Source organism: Loa loa, assembly GCF_000183805.2.
Source record: "Loa loa unplaced genomic scaffold supercont3.163, whole genome shotgun sequence".
In the NCBI taxonomy this organism is placed as follows: Eukaryota; Metazoa; Nematoda; class Chromadorea; order Rhabditida; family Onchocercidae; genus Loa; species Loa loa.
The window spans coordinates 30,193-45,870 of NW_018108343.1; the positions used below are offsets into that span (position 1 = coordinate 30,193).

The 15,678-nt window shown below is 29.9% G+C and overlaps 3 protein-coding genes across 3 annotated transcripts in view; all 3 read right to left on the reverse strand.

Moving 5' to 3' along the window:
- Positions 1-2,209, reverse strand: part of LOAG_17965 (zinc finger protein) — a gene marked incomplete at both ends in the record, with an annotated part of 3,904 nt that extends 1,695 nt beyond the window's left edge. The window contains 4 exons of the mRNA XM_020450632.1: positions 99-466; positions 1,050-1,140; positions 1,416-1,484; positions 2,048-2,209. Of these exons, the coding sequence (XP_020305656.1) occupies positions 99-466; positions 1,050-1,140; positions 1,416-1,484; positions 2,048-2,209 (690 nt within the window). The remainder of the gene's footprint in view (positions 1-98; positions 467-1,049; positions 1,141-1,415; positions 1,485-2,047) is intronic.
- A 6,012-nt stretch (positions 2,210-8,221) lies between these two features.
- Positions 8,222-12,992, reverse strand: LOAG_07147 (hypothetical protein; the record flags this gene model as incomplete). The annotated part of the gene is made up of 11 exons (XM_003142681.1): positions 8,222-8,307; positions 8,476-8,836; positions 9,295-9,490; positions 9,712-9,838; positions 10,025-10,150; positions 10,340-10,433; positions 10,692-10,900; positions 11,142-11,244; positions 11,551-11,681; positions 11,903-11,979; positions 12,328-12,992. The coding sequence occupies 11 exons, from the start codon at positions 12,990-12,992 to the stop codon at positions 8,222-8,224; spliced, it is 2,175 nt and encodes a 724-aa protein (XP_003142729.1).
- Positions 12,993-13,855: 863 nt separating this feature from the next.
- On the reverse strand, positions 13,856-14,827 carry LOAG_07148 (hypothetical protein; the record flags this gene model as incomplete). Its single annotated transcript, XM_003142682.1, has 3 exons — positions 13,856-13,957; positions 14,155-14,234; positions 14,770-14,827. The coding sequence occupies 3 exons, from the start codon at positions 14,825-14,827 to the stop codon at positions 13,856-13,858; spliced, it is 240 nt and encodes a 79-aa protein (XP_003142730.1).
- Between the last annotated feature and the right edge of the window lie 851 nt (positions 14,828-15,678).

Genomic DNA, 15,678 nt, shown 5'->3' on the forward strand with positions numbered 1-15,678 from the left:
GTATCCCGCTGCAATGACTGCTGTATCCCCGCCTGCAATGATTGTTGTATCCCCGCCTGCAATGATTGCTGTAGCCCCGCCTGCAATGATTGCTGTACCCATGTTTCCCACGGCCACGTTTGTAATGACTGCTGTGGCGACGCTTGAAAAGGTTGCTGTAGCCTTGCCTGGAATGATTGCTGTAGCCATGATTCCCATGGCCACGTTTGTAATGACTGCTCTGGTGTCGCCTGAAATGATTGCTGCGGTCTCCTCTTCGATGATTGCTGTGACTTCGGCTGAAGTGGTTGTCGTGGCCTCCTCTGTGATGATTGCTGTGACCTCGGCTGAAATGACTGCTGTGGTCTTTTCCGTGATGATTGCCGTGACTTCTGCCGAACTGCTTGCTCTATCCACTCCTGCAAAGGTTCCGGTTCTCTCTCCTGAGAGGGATCAAGTGTCATTGCCTCAAGGTCCTTGTCGATTTCTGAAAAAAAAAACTGTTTCATTTCAGTTGCTTCACTTCGAACTAAAAACCTTAAATTAAAATTGGATTAAATTTTAAAATTTTTTATGGAAAGTAGAAAAACAGGAGGTAGGCTTGTAGTTATCATGGAAAGTTATGTTGAAATTAAAGTTTCAAGTGAATGGGTTAGATTGCTCGGTCAGTGAAATCATATACAAAGGACAAAATAATAAGTTCGATAATTCGAATTAAAAAAAATTTCTTGAATTGAAGTAATTCTCAAATTTGTTTATCAAAATTCAAAAAAAGTGGATTAAATATGTCTTTGACGTTTAAGAATTTACTATCAACTGTTGACAAACAATGAAAAACCACTGTCACAAATAGATTAATTTTCCAATAAATATTTGACGCTACGACTTTTCTTAAAAAAAAAAGAAAAAAAGGAGAAAGAAAAGTATCGAGCGAGTAGAAAAGTCCTCAAAAAGTCTATTTGTCTTTATGTTAACCATATTTCAAACAGTTTAGAAATTAAAATTGAACTAAAAAATTAAAATATCGAAAGAAAAATTAAAATTATACCAAAACACCAAACAAAATGAACCTGGTGGAAGTGGCGTGTCAACAAATAAAGGCTCACGTCGCAGTAACAATTCACTTAAGGTTATTTCACGTTTTAACTCATAGTTAACATCCTGGAAGAAAAATGGAATTAATTTGTATTTCATTAATTAACTTCCAGCATGTACCGGCGTTAATTAAGCCAGCCTTAATTAAGATGGTTTTTGAAAGTATTCAACTTTCTCTTGCTTTACATTTTTGTGATTCCAATATCTCTTGCTACTGTTAATTTAATTAACGAAAGATGATTGGCAACTTTCATCCTTAATATTATTTGAAAACTTTTCCCCGAACTCTTCATCTGCTACGTTTTTTTGTCTTTCCAAGTATATTCAAATATGCTAATTACCTCATCACTTTCTATAAATTTCTTTGGCTGCAGCATTTTTCTTCGATGTGGCACTGATTGAACTGTCGGCTGAAATATTGCTAAACATTGCTTGAGAAAGAAAAAAAGAAAAGGAGTATTAAATTTGATAAAACTGTTGAAACTTTTTTTCATATTACTGCAATGCTTTATGAATGATTTAATAAATTAAAATATTTATTTTTTAATTAGTTTGTTGACAAAAGTTTCAACGTTTTATCATATCTTTTTTCACTGCTCAAATTAATTATGTCCTACTTCTAATAGAGTTTTCAATTAATTATGTCCTACTTCTAATAGAGTTTTCAATTAATTATGTCCTACTTCTAATAGAGTTTTCAATTAATTATGTCCTACTTCTAATAGAGTTTTCAACAAGTACAATAATAAACAAAATACTGCAAATATGCAAATATTGATCTGGTATCAGTTTGATATTTCATAATATTAAGCATCAGACACTTTTATAGTAGCAATTTAATACTTCTGACAGTCTGTGATTATTCATCAGTAATGTTTGTTACTTATATATCAATTCCTAAAATTTAATGAATTTGAAAAAAAAACTGTTCAAATCTTTTTGTTTGATTGAATCGCTGATTCAAATAGCATACCTTAGAAATTCCTGATGGTCCAGGTTGTGGTTCAACATCTTCCAACGAATCACCACCATTATCATCATCCGTCTTTTGCACTTTCTCAGATGTTGTACTAGGAGAACTCGATTCTGGAATTTGTCGCTTGCAAGGTTTGTCTGGTGTCAACTTCTTTGACATAATTCGATTGTTCTCTCAATAGATTTTTTTAGGATATATATAGAAGCGAAAAAGGTATGTAAATGGAATAATACAATAAATTTGACATATCCTCATATCAATTATTTTCAATCAGAGCTAAAAAAAAAATAAAAATTTAGCAATTTAATTATCAAATAAAATTTCGAAACAAAAGGTAAACTTTCGAAACACTAATTAATCATTCTTCCAATTCTCAAACCAATAAAACTATTCTGCCATATTACTGCAAAACATTTTGAAAGTTTGTTATGGCGGTGATGGATAATTCCAATAGAATAGGAGGAAGATCTATCCTTGCTATGATCGTCCAATAAATTTGCATACACAGTTTTATTCCACCTTGAAACCCAGAAATAGTAAAGATATATATATACATATATATGCAAGTTTGGAGATCATATGCTGGACATTGATATTGTTGGATAATGTTAATGAGATTTAATGAGAGTAAATGAAGCTTAAATGGGATATTAGCGTTTCTTCCTTTATTGATCTCTCATATTTTCCATCTTTTTTTGTCTACTATAAACAGTATTTTTATGGGTTACGGTATTTCCTACAGAATTCTTTTTACCAATTCAGTTGCTTGTTGCAAAATATTTTCTCTTAACTTTTGCAAAGTTCACAAAAATGACATACCTGACTGAATTTCATTTACAGATAGCAATTGCTTTTGTATGATTCTATGAGAGAGAACATGTAACCGATCGGGATTTACAGAATTGCTGAAATTTCTGCAGATATCATTACCCTAAAGTTTTGGTGCTTTGAAGTCCTAAATGATAGCACAAGGAATTTTCTCAGCATTCAATTTCAATTTCTTATAAGTTTAATTTCCGATTATTTATTTAAGGTCTCCGATTATTTATTTTCGATTGTTCATTCAATTTTTCATTTAATTTACGATTATATATTCAATTTCCGATCATTTATTTAAAGTACCCGGTTATTTATCTTGACTATTTCTTTAATTTTTTATTTAATATTCCGGTCATGTATTTAATTTCCGATTATTTGTTTAAAGTTTCCGATTACTTATTTTCGATTATTTATTTAATTTCTTTAAAATTTCCGATTATGCGTTCAATTTCCGATTATTTGTTTTATTTATTTCCGACTATTTATTTAAAGTTGCTGGTTTTTTTGCTACTACAGTTTTTCATTTGCTTACAATTTTGAATTATCATTTTAGGATTGTATTCAAAATGGAATGAGAAATTTTATGGGATTGTTGTAAGCCGTCGAAGAAACTGGAATATGATCTACTTTATCGGAAAAGAAAATGCAAATAAAACATACAGATGTGACGGGGAGAGGTGATTAATATACTTTATTTTGAGGATAGGTAATTAATATTTTTTATTTCCTGAAATGCTTATTTCAGGTTTTATCTTGTTTTTATTGTTTCTTTTAATTCTTTAAAATATCACATGTATTTAGTGCCGAAAAACCGAAATAGTTGTATCATGGAATTATTCATTCAAATAGTTTGCATTTACATTTACATTTTTTTTTCCCTCTCATACTCAAAATCATAAGTCAGCTATCAAATCTTTAAATCGTCTAAATGAGCTTTATCTGATGTTGAGATTTGCGCACATCTGGATGACAACAAAGCTTATGCACAATAATGGATATACTATTTTAGAGATATCTCATAAACATGTTTTTTTATCCAATGGTATTTCATTTCTAGATTTCTGTTAAGCATCGCATTTCTTTTCTTTATCTGACCGAAATGCAAACAAAGGATATTTTGATTGAAGCCACATGTTTTTATGTAGATTTTTCTGGCAGCTGTGAGAATATCGTCAATTTATGACTGACTACTTCCCTTCATCCATTCCTTATATAAATATATGAAATCCTAACATTCATTCATTATTAAAATCCATCAATGGGCAATCAGCTTCAGATAACTCAGTTCTTCATTTATTTTTTCCCAGTTCATTAATTACTTCTTACAAATTTCTCCCATTATTCTACTTTATATTAATTTGGACATCATTTTATTGAAATTGGAATTAATTTGAACTCATTTCTATTATATTTGATACCCAAACGATAATAAAGGATAAACTGCTGTACTTCTCGAATTTTGTAAATCCTTCAAAACTTAACTCTCTCTTCAACAACTCAAAACAATCTCCTTTACTTCCTTAATTCTTTTTCCTTTTTTTTTTTTCACGACATTTAGTACTTCATATGAAAACTGAACATATGTTGCTAAATTTAGCATGTTCACAATGACTACTACTATTGCCTACTTGAAACACTTTTGTGTTATCGAAGCCAATTTCATGTGGTACTCATTTATGGATTCCAACTACAGTATCCTGGAATATTTAGATGGTTCGAGATTCACGAAGAATAAATGAATATGTGTGAAACATTCACTTTCAATTTTGAATGAAACGAATTAATTTAAAGGACTACATTTCAATAAACTTCAATGAGTTTTGTTATCATCTTACAAGTAATTTAACTAATCGAAATTATCGATCTAAATTTATTGTTAAATTTAAAACTAATCGTTGCAATTTGTCCGATTAATTTAACGTAGTTTAAAAGGCGTAAAAATTATTCTTTCAGAGTTCTGAATTATGAAAGATTTGAAATTTTTTGAAGGAAAAACTGTCTCTATTAATATGTGAGATGATGATAAGCTATTTATGTATGAGTATGAATTTGAATTGGTTAATATTATAATTCAGTTAAAATTTTCATATCTTCAAGGTATTTTATCACAATTTTTCATCATTAATCGGAAGATGACAAAGATCAACCAATGATTAGTTGCTTTCAGTAGGTTTTTTATTTCTTTTTTTTTTTTTTATTCAAGAATAGAGAGGGAAATAAAAAAATGAAAGAGGAAGAAAAAAGAAAGGAAAAAGAGGAGAGAGAGAAAAGGAAGAATTCAAAATTTATCGAATGTTGGCTACCTTAGTTTATTTCAGGAAGGCATATAAGTTTTGGAGGTGTGAAAATGAAAGCTAGTTTTTGCAAAAATGATTTTCAGCCTGAAAAAATACAATGAAGATCGAGAAGATCGAAGTGTCAACTTTATTAGGCTAAATAATGGACTATATCATTTAACTGATAAGGTATATTGTTCCCGGCGTTTTTTCTTTTTGATTTTTATGTTTTATTACCTTCAAAATTTATGTACGACTTTCGCAATGATTACTTATTTTGTCGGTTTTTGATTGCTTTTCTTTCATTTCAGTTTAAACTGTCGATTCATTAATTAGTATATTGTAGTTCTTCGATTTTTTTTCCGGTTTTTTTTACACCTAATAAACTTATAACTTATACCATACTTGTACCATACTTATACCATACTTTCATAGTTGTGACTTATACCATACTGTATTGACAACAACTTGTCACTTATCTATTCGTTGATATCATTAAATTCCCGACTTGAGTAATTTAACTCTTAACATTTTCCACTTTTCTAATGCTCACTTTTGCTTTGTTATTTTTTAAATTTTCATTCCCTGCATTATCTCATTTTTTTAAAAAGATAATACATTTTGTTTTAAATATTAAAATCATTTAAATTTTGAGGAATACTTTGGTTTAAATAAAATCAATCACAACCGTTCCACAATCTATTTCCATTCTCTCATAGCGATCAATCTACTCTCTACTACAAATCGTTCCTTAATTTCTCAACTGTTGATCATATAGGAAAAATTGAAAATAAGAGTTTGATTTGGAAGGGTTGATTTTTTAGGCACAGACGAATATTCTGAGAAGGTTCGGTTTTTAGGAGGAAGTTATTTATTCGCAGAAGATAGTAGATTGTAATAACACAAAGGATAGTAATAAAAATATTTATCGAAAAAAGTAGAGGATAGAATGACGCATACAACATGTGATGCAATTATTGGTTGAGTGGTATCCTTGACAAGGAAAATTTACAACAAACAACATTACATTAGATTTTCTTTTTGATAAAGAAAAACTATCAAAATTCGATCACAACAGAGGGCTGTTTTAAAACATTAAGCATCGCAATTAGCATTGATTATTAAGCAGAGAAACCTAGCATTCAAAGGATGTGAAATTGAATAAAGACAGCAAAGAAAAACGCATTTGAGGAGTATAAAATTAGTTAAATGATTCATGACATCATTACAATTTCTCTTTGCTAATGCTAAAAACAATTTTTGTAATTAAAATTTATCAACAACTGTAATTATGTACACGAAATGCTGAACCATGAAAAATTGATTGAGATGCAGACCATAGGAAGAAAAAGATTAATTAAAGAAAATAATAATAACAAGGGGAATCATACAATATATTAAAAAAAAAAAAAAAAAAAACTTTGTCAAAAGTTTTGACAAGTAAAACTAAAAATTGAATGTATAAAAAACAAACTACACTTAAATAACTACAACAATGTGTAAATAAATTACACTTAAAGAACCACGTCCAGGAACAATTAGGAGTTGTAACTACACACCATTTCCATCTGTGAAAAATTAATTTATTAAAAACTGAAATTTAATAGAAATTTTGATATTTTGAAATTGGCAGCCTGTTTAGTTTTTTTTTTTTGTTTTGTTTTTTTTGTTTTTTTTTTTTTAGGTCTTTATTTAGTTTTTTTTGTTTTTTTTTTAGGTCTTTATTTAGTTTTTTTTGTTTTTTTTTGTTTTTTTTTTTAGGGGGGAGGAAATACTACAATTTATTGTATTTTAATTAATGCCTTTGCTTTGTTTTGTTTTTTTTTTTATTTTATCATCTATTTCGTTTAGTTTTAATGTCATGTTTTGCTAATTTTATATTACATCTATTTAGCTTAGTTTCATCTATTTTCATATCATACATATTTAGCCAATTTTGAAAAGACATTTTTTTTTTTTTGCAGGTTTTCATTATTTTCAATTATTTCGTTTTAATTTGCTATTGTAAAAGTTAATTAGGAAAAGGAACATAATTAAATTTGATACAATAAATAAACTGCGAAAAAAAAAAAAAAGTCAAAATCATGAAAAGAAAATACACACAGTGCATACAACACAAGCTTCCGCTAACCGCTAATATGGGCAACACAAATCTTTGCGCTAATCACCAATAAGCGCAATGAATAAAAACACTTCATCAAAATCACGATCAACAAACTTCACCGTTAATCAATTACCAAAATGACATGAAAGAATAGTTTACCCTTATTAACATAATAATGTAAATAGTAATAGTAATATAAATAATATAAATAGTAATATAATAATATGTTAATTGTATTAAATTAAAAATTCAATTAAATACAGTTATTAAAATGTTGAAATATTTTTGAAAAAGTTACAAAATACGGTAAAATATGAAAAGAATTGATAAATTTATAAATGGAAGAAAACAAGGATAAAGAAAAGAAATATGTAAATTAATTCTTTCTTAAATACAACTGGGTCAAATGTTATTTTAACTAATTATTACATGTTGAGAAAGGGAAAAAATAAATTATTAAATAGATGAAATTCCGGAAATTGATTAAACATAAATGTGAAAGAATCGGATTATGGAAGATATGATGTATTCATTGATTACAGGTGAAAAGCATTCCCGTAGATGGAATACTATTCAATATTCGTTCCAAATAAAAAGTAGTGTGACTATCAAATCTATCAGTAAGTTTTTACAGAGACGTCCAGATTTGCCAGTTTCTTTCCTCACTTCTAAGGAAGAAGACATTGGCAAATCCGGATGTTTCTGTAATAACTTACTGATAAATTGGCCAGACTATTTTTAATTTTGATCGAATACTGAAGAGAAGCCGTGCAAGAAATTCCTGAAATAAGTCAAACTTATGCATAAATAATAAGCAAGATTTTTATTTCTTTTTCCTTTTTTTTTTTTTTTTGTTCTGAAAAAATCAGACCTTTTAACAACTAAAATCTTTCCGTTATAAAACTTGAAAAAGAAAAGTGAGGTGGAAGAATGAAACTGTATCTAAAAATAATCACCTAAAAATTGTAAAACTTACGAACATTGATAGAGCAGTGAATTTTGACCTGTTGGATTAGGATGTTGGATGGTGGAAGTAACAAGTCTCATTTCATCAGGCACTGAAATACATTTGTATAAATGATGATTATAAAGTGCAAAAAATATAAGATAATTTCGATAGCAGATTTGATTTTCCAAACTAAATTAAGCTTCAACATAAGCTGAATTATTAAATATTGAAATTTAATTTAGAAACGAAATATCTACTGGGGAAAGAGAATTCTAACCTTGATTACTTCCGCGAATCTTTCTAGCACCCAATATTGAATCGATGTTAAACGCTGACGGTCTTGGGATATTTTCTGGATGAATAAAACTGTTCCCAGTACTGGTAGAAGTAGCATAATATGCACTTGCAGTATCAAATGTTGCACCATATGGTTGTTGGAAAAAAGGTATTGATGACAACGGATAGGGAACGGATAAGTAATTGAAATTATTTTGCTGGATGAGAGTCCGTGGTGAGTTAACATTATGAAGCAAATTCCCGCTGTTCAAAAGGATCATTCTTGGATCGAATGGCAAAAATCCTTGTGGATAGAATGGCGGTGGCACAAATTGCGGAAATCTTGGCTCTTGGACAATTAACTGAAAATCGATGAAAGGTGAGAATATCTGCCAAAATAAATTGATGTTAACTTTCTGGAGAAAAAGTTTAATTCTCAAAAGTTTCAAATGTAAGACTGAGCTTGAGCTCAAGAATCCATCAATGGATGCAAAATCATTTCTAATGATTCCAGCATTTCGTTGTCTTACAACTGCATCATCTATTGTTTGACTTCGGATGTCAGAATTCAATAGGAACAATGATGAAGAAACTTTAAACACTGAAATTGTATTAGTATACAACAAATCCATATATAGCTGGACATGGCTTAATGCAATTGCTTCCTTAGTTAAGAAATATAGCGCAAAAATGTTATAAAGTGTAAATAATGGATAAACAAATCACTAAAAACGTTGCAGAAAGATTTAAAAAGATTCAGTCTGAATCTAATATGAATCTGATTTTAGGATTCTAAAATAACGCTTCAAGTCAGCATTACCTGTGGTTGAGGACGTATAGCTGGTACGGGTATAGGACCCTGTGATGGAATGATCTGATTAATCAGAGTTGTTGAAACATTTTCCTTATCAAAATCTACGCTTTCTTGAATCGGATCTGTTTCTTCAATTCGGCTTCGTTTCTCTGTTGGCTCGCCAACGTCGTTGGATGATTCCGCTTTGTTCTTTTCCTCCTCTCTAAATAAAAACGTTTTAATATTGCGAAAAAGGAGCGTATACTTATTTATAGGTTAACAAGTTATTGCAATTTCAACGTGTTGAATTACACGTTTCTCCCTTTATTCTGCTTTATTTACTGCTATTTATAGTTTTTAAAGTTATAACTTTTGAATGGAAAATAATGCACTTTAGATAAGAATATTTTAAAGTGATTTAAAAAAAAAAAAACAATTGATTACTGTTTGCGAAAAAATGCTTCCAAATTTTCTTCTTCCACTTCATATGCCCTCTTTTCTTCAGAATTTTTCAGTTTTACAGACAGCTTATTGAAGCGAATGTGATGAAAGAAGTCGAATTGACCATTTTCTGAAAATGTTTTAGAAATTGCTTTTATAACGGGACAATTACAACCAATTGGTAGTTCGTTAGAAGGAAGTGTATGGATCTTAATCTTAATTATTATTTCTAAAATTCGTATGGATCTTAATCTTAATCTTAATCTCTAAAATCTCTATGGATTTTAATCTTAAAGAATCCTACAAATATCTGTACCAATAATCTTGGGACCACAGTAGACGAAGAGTGGAATTTTCTTCGTTCCAAAAGTGAACATTCTGCGCTCGATTAGTCGGAGTGAAATCAGGACATTTGCAACATCGTAGATGCGTCGGCATCGACCTAATATTTGAATTAAATTTAAATAATTATACAATGAGTAAACTCAATGAATCATTGCAAATTTATGCAATAAACAGTTTCCAGCTAATTTGAAATTTGTTACAAATTAAATCTTTAATTACGGTTTCATTCTTTTTTACCATACATTTTGAGAAATCCTAGAAAAATAAATTTGTAAGAGAAATTTACTTCGATCCGGTGGTTTGCAACCATCAATTTCGGGATCTTTAATTAGTATGGTACTTGCGACGTCCAAACTCACCTTGTAGTCAGGTTGATAATCCTACAAACGATTGGAAAAATCAATGATGATATCATTTGTTAATATGTTGAATAAATGGAAATCAAAAAAACTAAAAGAAGAGTTCTTGATATTAACCATGGCAATCGGTTTCTTTGACTTAATTAAAAATGAATATTGATTCATTTATTCCCTACTCATCCTACTCCTCATCTCCTATTCTTCGAGTGATTACCCGAGGATAACTTCGAGTACAGGTAATTGGGAGAGAGTATTCTTGTAACAAAAAAAAAAACCAACCAATCCGACAATTAAGATCTTGAAAAAATATCGGCACAAATATGTCAACGAATTCAATCCACGTTGACGTTTGTTCTCTTTCTTTTTTGAGCCAGATTTTTTCGATGAACCAGATCCGCTATCATTATTTCCTGAGGAATTTGACTCTTCTGTAGTGGAAAGGCTACTGTCATCATGTATTTGCGATGGTCCAGCTTCATTGGGAGATGCTTAACAATCCAACATTAAAATATCATCAATTTTTAAACATTTTAGAGGAACTTATAAATTATTTGGATAACAATTATTTAGATAGAAGGAAATATAACATTATTATTAAATTAAATTTTATAATTCAAAATTATAAAACAATCGTCCCTCATCACAATTCCTTCACTCTACTCTCAAAAAGAAAAAAAAAAAGAACGAAGACACTTGAGCATATCCCAAACAGAGATTAATAATAGTTACCATTATTAGCATCTTCGTTTCTAGTAGGCACTTCCATAAATCGTGTCATTATATGCTGTGTCATTAAAACTTTTTCATATATGCCTTCTTCGTCTGCTTCTATCTAAAATAAAAATTCCAAAATTAGGAATATTTAGATGCTAGAAAAGATTTTATCGTTCCATTTTTTTTTTGGCTTTGACATTATATACATTTTCAAAAAAAAAATGTCAAGAACTTGAGGAAATCTTTTGTTTCCCTATGAAAGGAAATTCCACTGAAACATATTTTAATTCTTTCATCACTGCTATATCAACCATTCCTTGAAAAGCTGAACTTAACAATGCGACATATTTTTAGGGTAATCACTTTTCAATTAACTTTCTTGAAGTTATTTGTTGTTAGGAAGAAAAAGTCAAATTAAATATACCTTGAGGGCATGAAGAGTAGATGGCAAATTATCCAAGCCCTTCCAAGTATAGAAACTTTTGTGTGATTTTTTCATAGCTCCAAGAGCTTCCATGACGTTTACAACATCATAGATTCGACGCTTCTCAACTTCTGAAGTTAAATTATTTCAATTTAAGTTACTAACATCTAGGGTTATCTTAATATCAAGCAAAGTTCAGATTGTTAGAAAGCTTTATGTGATTTACGTCTTAAGCCAACTAACATTTTTCGATAGGATACAGAGGAAATGTTACATTAATTATGTTAACCCCTTCGAGTTTTACTCCGTCAAACCCGCATTACTTGTTTAATTTTTCCAACTTTTAACATACCCATAGAAGATGCAATTGTTTCAAGATTGATTTTATTGTCTCCGAAAAAAATATATTCGAGCACTTTTAAAAAAAACCTGAAAATTGAACCTTTTTATAACAATATTGCAAAAATTTAAAATTTTTTACTTCAAAAATTTTTGCATAAAGAGAGCTTGAAACTTCTTTCAAAACTAAATTCTTCTTTTCTCTCTTCTTCCTAAACTGTAGTATATGAATTTTGTAAGGAAGAAATTAATGAATGTAATAAGAAAAATTCAAATAAAAAATAAACAAATTATCAGTTTAAATGAAATGAAGCAAATATAAAGTTTATATTTAAGAACGATGGAACAATATTAAAATGTTATAAAGATCTCTGGAATTCAAGGCTATCTTTGAATTACATATGAAAATTGAAGGCGATTAAAATGATTGAAACGAACTTTCGACAAAGAAGCCCTAAAGTTTTCGTCTTCCGCGGGAATCCATTGTTTGGTTCGTCGCGTTTTTGATGTTTCGTAGCATCTTTATTCTGTTGAGCTTTATTTCCATCCGGTTTTTCGCTCAGATTCTTTCCGCTGCATTCAATCTCATCGCCGTTTTTATCCACTTTTTCACCATGATCACTACTTCCAGGAACGTTTCTGTCACATTTCGCATCATTTTCATCCAGTTCTTCACTACCACTTCGATCTTTTATGACATTTGCGTTCCTTTTGATTTCACCTCCGTTCCTATCCGGTTCATCAATATTATCTTGATCCCTAAAGCCGTTTCCATTCCATTTGGTTTCACTTACACCTGCATCCGCATCACTCTGACCCGTCATGGTTTCACCTCCATTTCCATCTGGTTCCAGACCCCTACGAACGTTTCCTTTCCACTTGACCTTACATTCATTCCCGTCCGATCCTTCGTAACCATTTCGTCCTATCAAGCTGTTTACATTTCCATTCGATCCTTCCTCATTACGTTCACCTTTGTGAGCCTTCCCATCCTGTTTAATTTCTCCTCCATTTCCATTCGGTACTCTTTGATCGATCGGGAAGTTTTTGTTCCACTTAATTTCATCCTTAGTTTCCATCCAAATTTTTACCGCTAGTTCCATCTTTTAAAGTCCATCCGAATTCGACTCTGCATCTATTTTCTCTTTCAGCAATCCGTTTACTTAACAAATTCCCATTCCGTTCAATTTTAACCACATCCATGGATCGTTGACGCTCAGCCACAACATTCCGCACTTTCAGAGCTTTCCGTTTACGTGCATCATGGACATGCGGATTCAAATTCCAACCGATAGCTAAAAATAAATTTTTAATTGCTTGCTTTATCTTCTTTCTTTCTCTTCCTAAACTTTTACAATGTGAAAGATCATTTTAAACAACTCTCAATGCCACTTATGGTTTTTGACTTTTGAAATTACGAAATAATAGTAATTTTGCATTAGCATCAATGTCTGAAATGATCTTAAGACATTCCAGGACCACAATAAAGTCAACAACTTAGATAAATAACTTCCGTTCAAATTATCGCAAAACAGAATCGTTTAAAATTTATGGTTAAAATTTATCGATTTACCATATAAAGTCTTACAGGAAATCTCATAGAAGGTATCGGAGTAACAAAAAATTTATCAAACAAAGAATTATACTACCATCTTAGCATACTGAATAACGTTAGTGTCATTCAGAACAGTAAAAGCGGGACAGCTAGACAAGTAAATTGTAAGGAAAAACTTTTCAGGTTAAATTGAATGAAAAGAACTGTAAGGAAAGTATAGATGTATCGATTTATTTTACTACTTAATAGAATCTGAATCCTTATTAGCAAAGTGATTTGTATTTTCCACTAGCTGCTATTTTTAAATCTTTTTGATGCGCTATAAGTTTTATAAACAAATTATGTTTTTTTGAAATATCTAGCTAGTTTTTTTTTCGTTTCATTTATTCATCTTATTTTATGGATTTTAAATTAAGAACTAATTATTAGATGATAATCAATGAACAAACTCGACAAAAGTGGTAGATTTTCATCGGTTGACAATCCGCGCGACCTTGGGCAATAACCAGGGTCCTGTAAAACCGTATGTGATAAGCGATCAGTGTCCAATCATAGGTAATTATCACCAAATAGAAGAACTTTCTACTCAACATTAGTAGATGACGAAGCTAAAACACTTCAATCTTTGTATCAAACATTCATTAATGATCATCCAGTGATTTCTAAAGATTCATATATATATATATATATATATATATATATATATATACCTGATAGACTGAAACAGACTTTGCTCCTTGTACGGAAGATTTTACCATTCGTAACCGGTTAGAGAACTGCATGCTTTCCTCTGAAAAACTTTCTCGAATAAATTGTTCTTGTGAAATAGTGAAAATATCAGTTCAATGAAGTACAATATAGGATATGAATTATGGAAAAAGTGGTCAAATCCGGTTTCCGGTTTCCGTATGTTTTCTGCGAAATTTTCAAAATAATTAAAATCTGAAAACTCATTCCATTTAAAAACATTAAACAACAATTTTCTTCTTTCTTGGCCAAATTATTTGAACAATCACTGAGGTAGATGTTTGATAGAGAAGGTATCCATAATTTCAACTACTTGTTACTCAGAGTACTTTTCCATAGTAGAATTTCAAGACTGAACAATTAAATAGAAAGATGAAGTTTTGAAAACTCAAAAGACCAAATTAATTGAAGATTAAATTATGAAACAACAAGAAATTGTTTTGTTATGCTTTTGGAAGCTCAAATATTAATGCATAAAACTACTTTAAATTTCTATTTTGAAACTAAACTGAAAAATCTACTTGACAGAAATTTCAATCCAGTACATAAATTTTAATTAAAAACAAATGCTAAGAAACCTCTTGAAAGTACTACATTCCTAGTGAATGCTTCACCTTGAGATCGATCATGCATCATCCCATCCTAAAATAAAATCACATGTTGTAAGGCTCTAGTTATTAGTGCATTGATTAGATTATCAGCACTTTCAATACATAATATGATAACAAGGATCTGATAATCTGATATTCAGATATTGTTGTAAAATAAATTGAACAAAAAATATACTTCAGTTGAATTATTCGCTGATAATTGGCAAGTTCCGGAAGTTGAAGGATGTTGATGCATAGGGGAAGTACGATCTGAAAATGTTATTAAATACAATTTCCGGAACTAAAAAAAAAGGAATGAAATGAAATATCATTCCAATAACTTGAAAACATCTTGAATTTAAATTTAATAAAAAATATATTCGCTATCATGACCACCATAAGTAATAAATTAATTCAAATTAAAAAAATATAACCGTGATGTAAAAATTAGCCCAAGGTGAACATTTATTAATTAACCAATTAATCAATCAATTATATTTTCTATAATTTCTTAAGAAGCAAATATTTATCAATTAATGCATTATAATATTTCAAATTTTACCACAGCTAATGTTTGATTTTATCCATCAGTATATAGCACACTACTCTGACAACACTTAGATAATGAAATCAATTTATGATCTTCTACATTCATTATTAACTTTCTTTTTTTCTAGAAAGCATTCGATCACATAATTAACCTCAAATGTATTACTTTGGATCAATTATCACATCGTCTAGTATAGTATACACTTACTTTGGATCAATTACCATATCATCTAATATAGTATACACTTACTTTAGATCAATTATCATATCATCTAGTATAGTATATACTTTGGATCAATTACCATATCATCTAATATAGTATACACTTACTTTGGATCAATTACCATA